This window comes from Chlamydotis macqueenii, chromosome 17 (genome assembly GCF_036417535.1).
Source record: "Chlamydotis macqueenii isolate bChlMac1 chromosome 17, bChlMac1.mat, whole genome shotgun sequence".
In the NCBI taxonomy this organism is placed as follows: Eukaryota; Metazoa; Chordata; class Aves; order Otidiformes; family Otididae; genus Chlamydotis; species Chlamydotis macqueenii.
Window position 1 is genome coordinate 3,281,762 of NC_141572.1, and position 12,632 is coordinate 3,294,393.

At 41.7% G+C, this 12,632-nt stretch overlaps 1 protein-coding gene across 1 annotated transcript in view; it reads left to right on the forward strand.

Annotated features, from left to right (window-relative positions):
- The first annotated feature begins 3,222 nt into the window (after positions 1–3,222).
- The window catches only part of IFT81 (intraflagellar transport 81), a 39,898-nt gene continuing 30,488 nt past the window's right edge, over positions 3,223–12,632 (forward strand). Inside the window, exons 1-7 of the mRNA XM_010121810.2 lie at positions 3,223–3,683; positions 4,474–4,577; positions 5,213–5,393; positions 8,296–8,385; positions 9,451–9,516; positions 9,835–9,945; positions 10,344–10,428. Coding sequence (XP_010120112.1) covers positions 3,540–3,683; positions 4,474–4,577; positions 5,213–5,393; positions 8,296–8,385; positions 9,451–9,516; positions 9,835–9,945; positions 10,344–10,428 — 781 coding nt within the window. The 5' untranslated portion in view covers positions 3,223–3,539. The remainder of the gene's footprint in view (positions 3,684–4,473; positions 4,578–5,212; positions 5,394–8,295; positions 8,386–9,450; positions 9,517–9,834; positions 9,946–10,343; positions 10,429–12,632) is intronic.

A 12,632-nucleotide genomic window follows, 5' to 3' on the forward strand; every position in this document is an offset into this window, starting at 1 on the left:
AATGGGAGTTGCAGTCAGTTCATCATACGTTGTTTCAGGCCGCTGCTTCATGGTCGGGGGAAGAACTCCTCGCATTCCTCCTCTGCTCCAGCGTGGGGTCCCTCCCACGGGCCACAGTCCTTCGTGGAACTGCTCTGGCGTGGGTCATCTCTTCCACGGGTGCAGTCCCTCTAGAACAGCTGTCCCAGCGGGCCCTCCACGGGCCACAGCCTCCTTCAGGCCTCCACCTGCTCTGGCGTGGGGTCCTCCACAGGCTGCAGGTGGATCTCTGCCCCTCCATGGACCTCCATGGGCTGCAGGGGGACAACCTGCTCCACCATGGTTGTCACCACAGGCTGCAGGGGAATCTTGGCCAGGAGCCGCATTACTCCTCCCCCTCCTTCTGAACTGACCTTGGCGTCTGCAGCCGTTCCTCACAACAGGCTGGCAGACGTCTCTCAGGATCTTTTTTTACATCTTATTCACTTCTCATCTCCTTTCCACTTCTTGCAGCCGGGCCGGGCCGAGTTGGGCCCAGTCGGCTGCCCGGCGGGAGGCCAGAGGGTGAGGCCTGCAAGGCCCATGAGGCCTGCGCCTCCCCCTCTGCACCTCTGCCCCTGCTCAGCTTCTTCACATCTTCTCTCCTCTCTCTTTTTTTTTTTCTGTTTTCCCCTTCTTAAGTTATCACAAAGGCGTTATCACAGAACATTCTGCTACCAATCAGCTCGGCCTTGGCCAGCAGCAGGTCCGCCCTAGGCCCGGCCGAGTCCACTGAACAAAGGGGAGCGACTTCTAGCAGTTTCCTACAGAAGCTCCCACCTTAGGCCCCCCCTCACTAGACAAAACCACGACAATGACACAGGATCCCCCATGACTTCCTCAAGTTGGGAAGGCCCATAGAACTGGGCTCCGATGTAGGATTTTGCTGCTGCCTTCAATCAACTGAGCTTTCAAACAGGCCAGCACGCCAGAGCTCAGCCAGTCCCGTTCTAATGACATCTCGTCATGGAGGTCTCCTTCCTCAAGAGTCAGAACAACCAGACTTCATGCGTTTCCACCATAACAGAGTTAAACAATCTCACCAATTTTTTTTTTCTTCTTATCTTGGCGTTTTCTAAAGTTTTCAGACATCCTTCCTCTTCTTTATCTGTTGCCTCTTTAATGTTACAGAGACATGAGAAGAGGGGAACGGTCCTTTGCTTCTTGGAAAGCACGGGGACTGAAACAGCCCGATGTAAAGGAGAATCTCGGAGCAGCACCCTCCCACTGTACCCAGCACAGATCCCTCTCCATCCTCAGCACTGTGGGCACACTCACTCTATCCTCTGCATCAAAGTCTGAAGAAAGGATGTATATCTATTTACAGCGATAGTTTTTGAGCATTAAGTGGTGGATCCACATCCACCATTTCCTATTTCCCGTTTGCTCTGTGTATTCTATAAACTCAAAATAATCATCAGAAGAAAAGTGCAATTGATACCACGAAAGCATGTCAAGGGAAAGTAGATCTCTTCTGGGAACTTGTAGGTAAATACGATTCCTAAAGGTCAGTATACAGGCTGACAGCACAAAGGAAACATGATCTGGTTTTAAAGTTCAAATCCAGGCGTCAGGAGACTTGGATTATGTTCCTGGCTCTACCGCAGCTCTCATGCACAACCATAAGCAACTCATCCATCCCCTCTGTAACTCAGTTTAGCCAGTTAAAAGCTAGGACAACAAAGCAGTGTCACTTTTCAGGCTTCCCATGAAGACCAGTAAATTAGTACTTTATGAAGCATTTTCTGTTCCTCAGAATGAAAAAAAAAAAAAGGAGCTAACCTAGGACAGACGCAGTGCTTAGAATTGCAAAGTATCGCACTTACGACTGCTATTTACTGAGTCAAATTCTGCAGTGATTTACAACCTGTGCATTTCAATTGGCACCAATTTAACGACTCACTGCATATTTTAATCCATCATCTGCGGACTCACATGGGATTCTAAGACTATCCGAAGCTACTTGCAATAGCAGAGGCTCCAAAATCCACCTACTTAAGGTCTAAGGTTTTGAAGGATCTGCAACAAAAAACTTGCAGATGGAGAGATACCCATTTAACAGGTTTCACGTTAAGATATAGTCTATTTTTGATTGTTTGGTATTTTTGAAGCTCCTGTCCTCGTTGCAGATTTAGCATAGCTAGCACTACATATTTGTTGCTACTTCGGGGCACACTGACAACTGATGTTCAATCCTGAGGACATAAATTTGCCATTTGCCCCTAATGAAGCCTGGGCACAAGACCAGCATCCCTATTTCGCATGGATCCTTCCAATTTCAAATAAATTAAGTAACCATTCACCTGATAAGTACATCAGCCACACCTGACATCTCTTTATGCTGCCAAAGACTGCCTGAAATCTTAATTGGGTAACTGCATCAATCTGTTTGTACATCTCCTACACACACGACAACAGTCTCCCTCTTAAGAAACCGCAAAGCTAAGTATACATTTTAAAGGGTGAATCTCAAACCTATTTCTGCTGTTCCTTGCATCAAGGGCGCGTGTGCTGTGAAGAAAGCCCACGAGAGACTTGGCCTATGGCGTGCACACCCCAGCATCGCCTACAGCGACCGCAGCCGCGCTTCCCACACGGGGAAGCGGCATCGGCCCTGTCCTGCTGCTAAACCCACCTGCTGCCTAGCCATGGTGCTGCCTCACACCGTGCCGCAGGGCAGGGCCTGTGGCACCGCCACCAGCTGCCCTCTGCTCAGGAGCTGGGGATAAAAATCCCAATTCCCGCCCAATTCGAGGCGGGAAGGGTATGTGTGTGGGGGGAGACTGAGCTTCCCAGAGCTGGCGAAGCGGCGCGGTGGGAAGAGCTGCCCGGGGTAGGCCGCGACGCCGCCGGGAAGCCTCCCGATGCAGCCTGCTCCGCGTTGCCTCCCCTCAAGCCGCAGCCGGCTGCGGGAGCAGCAAAACAAGCGAGGAGAGGGCAGGAATCCGCTCTCCGCCGGGAGAACCCAACCCAGCCCGCCCCTTCCCTCCGCGGCGGCCGCGCCTTCACCCTCCCGCCCCGCCGCCGCCGCTCTGCGCATGCGCGCACGCCCCCTCTCGCGGGCCCGTTTCCAGCCGCTCTGGCGCGTTGGCAGAAGCGCGCGGTAGCGTCGGAAGTGACGCCATCGCCCTGGCCTGGCAACCGTTACCAGGGTAACCGGGAGGCGCGGGCGGGAGGGCCGGAGCGGCCCGGGCGAGCGGGCGAACGACGAGGCCGCTGGAGCGGGGGCGGCCTCCGGCGGGGCCCGGCTGGCGGTAGGAGTCCGGCTGCCTCCCCCCGCAGTCTCTGTGAGGGCCCGGACCTCTCCGCGTAGGCCGCGGGGCGCCCCCCGGGGCTGAGGGCCGGGGCGGCCGGGCTGGGCCCCACCGAGCTCGGTGCCACCTCACCGCCTCTGGTTTGCTGAAGGCCGCGCTGAGGTGGTGCCTTCTCCCGCCCTCCCGGCGGCCACCAGCTCTCTCTCCCCACCGAGGCCTCCTGTCTCTCTTCTGTCTTTTCTGCAGAGGTTTTTCCAGGACATCATTATGAGTGATCAAATCCAGTTCATTGTTGAGAAGCTCAATCAGGAGCCCTTCAGGAAGAACTACAATTTAATCACGTTTGACTCTTTAGAGTCAACACAGCTGTTGCAGCTGCTCAATGATGTTCTGGGGGAGATTGACCCAAAGGTAAGAAAGCAATCAGGGGTGCTCAGTCCTGCGTAATTGCAAACACCTTAAATGAGCTTGACACATAAATTTGCTTTTGTTTAGGTCTGGCTCAATGTAATGTTGTGGCATGTTTTGTTTACCAAAATAGCTTGTATGAATCTTCCTGGAAATAAACGTGCCTGGCAAGAAGCCTTTCTGCCTATACATCTATGTGTTTTTGGCAAATGAGCAAATGTTTCTTGAGCCAAGGATAATGGATCCCTGTCCCCCAGAGGCTGATGACTGTATATGTTTCCTTCATTTCCAGATCTTGGTTCATACTGAGAGCGACTGTGTTCTCAAGTCAAAAGCCAGAGCGTGTCTTGCACGCATACACAGGGCGAGAACTGGACAGGAACTGAACCTCATGACTTAGCTGTTGCAATAGATATTGAATCCCTCTCCTACTACCAAAAGTGTGTTTACAATCAGAAGGGATCGTTCACACGTTAGGGACACAGATACGCGTGGCTTGGTGTGCTTGGATATCTGACTTCCTTGGTGGAAGTAGTCAGTTCTTCTGCTCATGAGGTCCCATGAGCAGGGAAAATGTGCACCTAGAAGAAATTTACCCAAATAGACATGTTGGAGAAAATTCCATTCGAAGAGAATTGATGTTTGGTAATAAAAAGGATGTTCTGTATGGTGCATTTCACTTCATTGACGTATCGTGTGATAAATGGATGAAGTAAATTCTTTCAGTGTTGCTAGTTTGTTAACATGACTTGGACAAACAGTGGATAATTAATGTTTTTTTCTGACTATTTAGCATGCTGTTGACATTAGAGAGGAGCTGCCGGAACAAACAGCTAAAAGAATGTTGAGTCTTCTTGGTATCCTTAAGTACAAACCTCCAGGAAGCATATCAGACTTGTAAGTATCTTTTTGTCTACAAATCGCCGTAAAACGTCTTTTACCACTTATACAGTAATGCCCTTTAATTCAGTCGTTCTGTGTATTTTTGACCTCTGCTGTCCCAGCGGGTGTGTGTAATGCCTTGAAGACAGCTCCTCCCTTGTCCCTGTAGAGTATGGTATGGGAGATGGCAGCAGAAGGCTCCTGCCGGGTGTGGGCTGCCCCTGGGGCCCTGCTGCAGCAGCTGCTATTGCGAAATCAGCCAGGAGAGGGTGCCGCATGCCTGGCAGGTCAGTCCCTTCCCCATCCCTCAGACCAGCCCCCCGAGGCTGGATTGCACCCTCCTGCGCCAGGTTATAACCCAGAAAACACAGACTGTTCCCCTATTACCTTTATTCCCGAAGAATATTGCGGAAAAAGAAGAGTCGTTGTTGCCTTTTGATGTGTTACGGGGTTTTTATCTGTCTGAAGGTAGTAGGATTGAGATCATAAATAGCGAACTGGCATCATGAGTGAGTGTTTTCTCTTTTAACAGCATTAAGAAAATCATTAGGCAAGTGGAGAGGCAATGTCAAAATATTGCAAATTTGTTCCAAGCCAGTGTTCTTTAGTTTGAGATTTATTGGTAATTTCTTTTTGTTATTTTTGTATAGGTGTGCATTTCGCCAAGGGTTAGTTACTGGAAGCAAACCTGTAATTCATCCTGTCTTACATTGGCTTCTTCAGAGGACCAATGAACTCAAGAAAAGAGCTTACCTGGCACGTTTCTTAGTGAAATTGGAAGTGCCAGCGGAGTTCCTACAGGATGATACTGTGGCCGACATCAACAAACAGGTACCATTTTTCATGAATGCCAATACTTTGTGTTAATTATTTAAAGTGCCAGTAGGAGGAGAGATAAATGAATCGGGGAGTTACTGTTGAGACACGTGTTCAAGTGAGTTCTGTTAAGAGCACGTTGGAATCAAGGGTGTGCAAAGGTTTGTAATAAGAAATACATTTCTTGACCACCTTTCTTCCAATAACCCTGAAATTGGATATTAATAGGTAGCATCAAATTAAAAGGTTTTAAGCCCGTTGCGTACTGGGTACTAAATAATGTTCAGAGCCATGTTGGCCAGACAGATTTTTATTTCTTAATTTTTAAACACTTTTTTTTTCCGTATGGATATTTGCAACTTTTTCAATTACCACTTCAAACTAGTCCAGCAAATGTTATGACCAAAAGCCAATGTCTCCTAATTGTCAGTTGATTGTATAGTATTTAGCGCCTAAGATTTGTATTAGCCTTATCCCACTTCTGCTTCAACCGTTGATTTTTTTTTTTGTGAATAAGCAAAAAATTTATTTTTCCTAGGCTGACATTCCGACTCATTATGTTCCCACTTCTTTTGTGAGCATTAAATGTTGATTTTTAGATAGTCAGAGTGGGTGGGTTTGAAATGTAAAGCTTAAAGTGAACTCAGTTATGTTTTTTGATCTGTATTATCTGAGGTACATATTTACCTAATTTTTATCCAGTTTTCTGTGCCTTTCGTTTTGTGTAGTGACTTGCAAAATCCCAATGGTTTTGAATGCTTGTAACAGGTAACTCAATTTATTAACTGTGCACGGTTAATAAATTGAGTCTGACTGAAGCCTGACTAAGCCTTTTATTTTTTTCTTACCACTAACAATATTGGATTTATAAGTTGGAATAATTAAGCAGAAGTAGCAAAGAGAGAAAGGAATGCAGATTGTATGTTTTTTCAATATGTCAGAGTCTTAATGTGTGTAAATATCCAAATCCATTGTTTCCATTACGTAAGATGTGTTCCTTTTTGGGATTACAGTAATATAACCATCTTATTAAACTAATACCCTGCTGATTAATTCAAAACAGAAGGTGGAGTAATGGGGTGCCTTAATGTAATTTAACATTACCACGGAAATATTTAGATACTAATGAATTAAAGATTTTAGCCTGAAGTATTTATATAGACAGGCTTGCAATAGTGTGTTTTAAGAGAAACATTTCCAACACAAGAATTTGGAAATCGTAGAACATGATCAAGTTTTCTGGGTGTATAGAATCCAATTCAAATGTAACTTTTGTAAATTATTTAAACAGTATACTCAGAATACATCCCAACTGTGTTGTGATTTAGACATTGGGTTGGCTGCAGCATATAATTTTAAAAGTAAGCAACTTCAGGCATAAATCTAGTTGTCCATTCTTCGGTGAGTTGCCCCCAGGTGCCAGGAATCTTTCTTTCTGCTAGACGAACCTGGGTATTCTTTGGTCATTTGAGCATGTCACCTATTGTGGGTACACATGGGGTAGCTGCGGCTTTTATTCAGTGAAAGCGAGAAACCTTCCCTTCATTATGATCTGGCAAACGGTGCTATGCCCTTGTTTGAATCTTACATTAGTCTTGAAATTTTGTGTCCCAAGAAGGAAAAGACTTACTAAATTCCCCTTTTGAAAGAGGTAGAGCATCTGCACAGAGAAGAGCTGTTGGACATCAGCAATTATGAATACAGTTGCTCAGAGACTACCTGCCATTTCATTATTTGTTAAAGTACTTCTATAGTGTGTGAGTGATACAACGCAGGCCAGTTGTGTTTTTACTCCTACTTTTTTGTAACTTGTTCTGCATTGTCCAGCATGCGCATACCTTATCGTACCTTTATATGCCATTTAATCAAGCTCTTTCTCTATTATTTTATGTTCTTCTCAGTAGCCATTTCATTGCTAGTTTTTGGAATCCATTCCAGCTTGTCAGTGTGTGTGCCTGAAACAACCAGAAATGAATAGAGCATTCTAGATGCTAGTTGCCCAGGCTTTTACAGAATGGAATTGCTGCTTCACCGCTCAGGGATATGATGCCTTTCTTTGAACTGGCCTTTGCTGTTGCCATTTTGTGTTCAGTATTCGTATCAATTGCTCTTTCCAGGAAGTGAAAAATGACTTGATATTCTCTTTTTAGGTTTTTCCATCTTATTTAATGGCTGTTTCTGTGGAGATTATCTTTCCTTATATCTCAGCTTGCATTTCTCCAAGTTGAATCTAAATCTATTTCCTATCCATATTTCTAAACTCTTTCTGTCCCCTGTTATTTCTCTACCCACACAGACTTTCACACTGCCTCTCAGTTTAAGATTACTGGTGGGCAATGTACTGGTGTGGAAGTAGCACACTGTCTACTTCTTTCTAACTACCGAACTACATATATCAATCTCTGTATTACACTGGGGATGTGATTATGCAATGTGTCAAAACTGCTTCTCACACATTAAATCAGGTGTGCTCTTGGACCTCTGAAGCTCAGTGCTCTATAAATTGAAGCCCTATTGCTTCAATGAAGCATGTTGTTAGATCAAGCTCTTCCTTTTGGGCTGATAAATTTACCTAAGTGATATACACAGATTTATAGTAAGAGAGAATAATTTATTAATCTAGCATTGTCCCTTTCAGATAACATCTTGTCTTCCTGTTTTGAAAATACACTAGGTATCACGAGGGAAAGGATACAAATACCAAAGAAATTGTGAAATTTCTGAGTGTACCTCAAGTGGAAGATGGGATTTTTAGATTTTTGCTTTAGAAGTTGACAAGCTTTTGCAATGAAAAATGCCTTTAATTCTTGTTCTTACCATATTTCTATATTTACTGTCTTCATAGTAAAGCAATGTTTTGATCTGAAAGCCCTTAGACATAGAGCTCATTCTGCATGTTTTTAATTTCATTTTATAGTATGAAGAACTGATGGAAGCATTTAAAAACCTACATAAGGAGTGTGAGCAGCTCAAAACATCTGGCTTATCTACTGCAGAAATAAGAAGGGTAAAAAAATCTGACAAAATTGCACAACTTTTGTTTAAATTTTTTTAATGTCAGTTCTGTTTTTGTTGGTTTTGTGGACTCATTGCAGTGTGTAAGTTGCACAGATCAGAGCTGGTAGCACTGCAGCTGCCTTTTTTTTAACTGTTTTCTGTTGGCAAACAGATTAGAAAGTTCTCGCTTGTGCTTAGAACTGAAGCAGATTGGGAAACAAGGCTGCCAAGACTTTGTTCAGCATGATTTTCAAATATTAGAACTCCCTTTCCTCTGATTGCAAACTGGTGCAAAGCCTTTTGCTTTATTGATACAGGGTGATAATTTCAGAGGATGCTGAATGAATTAAGAGCTTAAGTCAACAAAAATTTTGATCTTTGTGGCTAAGGAGTTAAGTAAAGATATTTGCCCTGTTTCAGCAAAATACTCAAGTATGTGTACAGCTTTCCAGTAAGAAATACAGACAAGTTAAACAAATGTTGAGATAAGGTCTAAATGGAGAATTTATTTCCCTTTCTCATAACTATCAATCTGTGGAGTCTTGCTGTTGTAAAATAGGAATAAAGGAGAATAATAGTTGGATACATGTTTAAGCACTAGAAAATGTTTCTTTTAACACAATTTTAATATAAAAAGTGGCAGCAAACATCACTCATATGCAACTTCACGCAAAATTGTCTGCCAGGAGGTGGGTAATGATGGTAACATTAAGAACATACATTAGACTGCATCAATTGTTGAATTCCTACGGATTTTTGCTTGGGTGTTTCTGTTTGTTTGTTTTTATTTTAGAGACATTCACCTGCTTTTATTTTAAATGTTCATGCTAATACTCAAGGATGCAGATGAAGGAACGTTAGCATAAAGAGAGTGGGAACTGTGGGGGAAGTAAGAGAGAAGAGAGAGATTGGAATCCTGGATGTTCTGATCATAGACCAATAAATTTATAACCGCTTCAGCTTATTCAGAGAAGAATTCTGATTTTCATATTAATTTGTACAGAATTTAGTCCAATGTGTGTTATATTGTGAATAAATTAACATTTCTTTTTCTACTTTTTTTTTTCTTTTTTAGGACATCATTGCAATGGAAGAGGAGAAAGACCAACTCATCAAGAGAGTAGAGCGTCTTAAGAAGAGGGTAATAAGAGAAGTAACGCTGTTACATTTCAGTGTCATAATCCTTGGCTTGCAACTCTGATTTTGGAATGCAAACAAGGATTAAGATAAACATACTGTATGTCTAGGAAGGAATCAAATAACTAATTGACCCACAGGGAATCTCCCTAGGCGTTAGTCCAGAGCTTTTAAGAATCTTGAGTCCAGTACTTTGCTGTCATTTCTGAGTAGTAACATGTATGGAAAGGAAATGCTAAGTGGGCTTGTGAGACATATGATCTCTTTAATGTATTTCTCAACTATCTGACAGTAACATGCACTATTTATCCACTTGCTGTAGGTGGAGACAGTACAAAATCATCAACGAATGCTTGAAATAGCAAGACAACTTCGCTTAGAAAAAGAGAGAGAAGAATCTTTGGCTCAACAGAAACAAGAACAAAAAAATCAGGTACTGACATAAAAGCAGCTGTTTTGAAGAAATGCAGTATATAAGGGTAGTTATCTGCTGCAATCCTGACTCTTGCTGTCTTTTTTTGTTGTTGTTTTGATGTTCAAGCCATTCATATTTTTGGTTGAAAATTGTTTAATAAATTTCTACCATAAAGAAAATATCACTTGGGAGTACAAGAATACTTTCCTTAACTAACACTAGAGAATATCAAGTAAATCCAGGCCAGTTGTTGAAAAATTTCTTTTGGCATGTTCCCTTGTCAAACAGATAATCACCAGATACTTATAGCTACCATTTTTTATATTTGGGATTCTTTTTAATATTCTTTTGTTTTAGTTCTTTTAATATGCGTTTCAAAGGAATGAGCTTACGTGTGTCCAATTCTCTCTCAAAAGTTGTTCCATGCAGAGCAAAGACTGCAAAGAGCACAGCTCCAGCTGAAAGAGATGCATCATGCAGTAGTGGATTCAAAACCTGAAAGTAAGTACTAATCTATAAAGGCTGGGGGTTTACACTTCTCTATTAGAAATTAAATCAAAACTGGATGACTGTCAGTAATATGGTAGTGCCAAAAAGCACATAAGAACTTAAGAAAATCTAAAGAAAGAAATAACTTGTGTTTGAAAGGCACATGCTGGAGATCCTAAGCCTGAATGTGCCTTGCCACAAAAGGCCAGGGAGGCAATCACAAGGGAAGATGCTATCAGTCAAGTAAAGGCAGTCATTGTCCTACTCTTTCCAGTACATTTAATATTCCAGTTGCATCACATAACTGCTTTGGCAGCTGTTTTGAGTTAGAGATTTTTTTTTTTCAGTCACTACCACATTGTGTTGTAATTACTTCATAATTTTACTTTAATATTTTTCCAATGCTTATCAGCCACTGAACCACAAATGGAACTAGAAGAGAATCTGAACGATCTTCTTTACTCAAAGGGACCTGCAGTGGATTTTATAGCTGTTCCATTTTTGCAGTAGCTATCAGCAAAGCTATGTCAACATTTCTATTTCGGTTCCTGGGTTTTTTTAAGGCCAATGGAAACTTGATGGGTTCATTTCACAGAAGAAAGGTAACATAATAAAAAGCCAGTAAATATGTAATTTAATCATTGAAATGAAAATAAAGTTAATATATTTAACATATTTAATTTCCTTATCTTGAGTCCCGTTTGCAGGGAGGAAAAATAAGTGTTTAGATGTTCTGAAGAAAAACTTGGAGTCATTACTTAAGAAAACTTGTGTTGAAATTTTGCCCAAAGACTTCAGTACTTAGCTTTGTAATTGCTTTTCCCCAGAGTAGTTACAAAGGCACTGCCTGGAGTAGCAATTACAGAATGCCAGCAGTTTTTTAAATAATTGAAATTAGGTGACAACAGTGTGCTGAATAGGATTCCATTTATTTTAAAAGCTTTGTTGGTCTACAGTTAGCACAATTTATTTTAAAAATTCCCTTTGGCTGCCATTTGGTACCTCAGCTGCCTACTTGTATCGGTATGGCTTGTATGCTGACAATTCAGTGGCTGGTTGGTAGGTGTGGATTTTCCCTGGAAATTAAATACTTCCCTTAAAATAATTTTCTTCCACTTTTAATACTTCAGGTGTTTTTACTTCCAAAGCGAGCTAAAAGTATAGAAATTGTTATTAATGAGTAGAAGCTTTTTTATTTGTCTTATGGATGCATGCTGCTTTGTTTACTTCATGTTATAATTAATTTAGGATGACATACTTGAAAGAAATGTAAAGGAACTCTTTAAGGAATGCAACTAGGACATACTCATGGGTATCGTTAACATGCAATTAGCATCAGTCTGCTTTAACTCTACCAGGAAAATACATCTTATGGTTATTAGGTTTTTCACTCTTAGAATATTTAGAAGACTTTGTATTGTGTCATGAAAAACAGTTGATTGTTATGAGATTCTCTGTAGACTAAAATTGATCTTATATATGTTTGACTACAGTGAGGCAGTTGCTCCTGGTACCACTAAGTAACGTGACTTTGCAGTTTCTGGGGTTTTGTTGTTGTTGTTTTTCCAGATACTAACACTGACCACTAGTTTGAATAACCTAGCTCATGCTCTCTCAGCAAGATTTCCATCTTTTTGCTTTGAATATATCTGCTGGCACAAACACAAATTGTTAACGCCAAGAAGCAAACTGAATTATGGAAATTATTGGTCTCTGTCCATTTTACAGAACATTATTGTTCACTTTATTGGCAGAAATGTGAAGAAGTGGATGAGTAGCTTGAAAATATTGATTAAAAGAATGTGTTAAAATGATTGTTGTTGATAAACAGTGAAATGTGTAATTTATATACTTCATTAAGTCATTCTGAACACTTGATGAAAAACAAACTTAGGATGCTATTATTTAAATATTCAGTTTGGAAGAAAACATTTTTCTTTTCCACAGAACTATCTTTCCTTAAAATTCCAAGTTTAAATGATCTCCACCAACACTGCAGACCACATTACAATGAAAGTTATACATGTATTCCGTAAAGGAGAACGGCTTAGGTGGAACTCTATTTCCATCTTTACATTATTTTATTTATTACAAAGTCACTGTCAATTGATGCAAGGTTGGGGGAAAGCACTTTTAAGCTTACTTGATACCTCTGAGAATACAGGTCTTGTTGGTAAGATTAATAGTATTGCCACGGCTGACTTTTTAAAGACCGT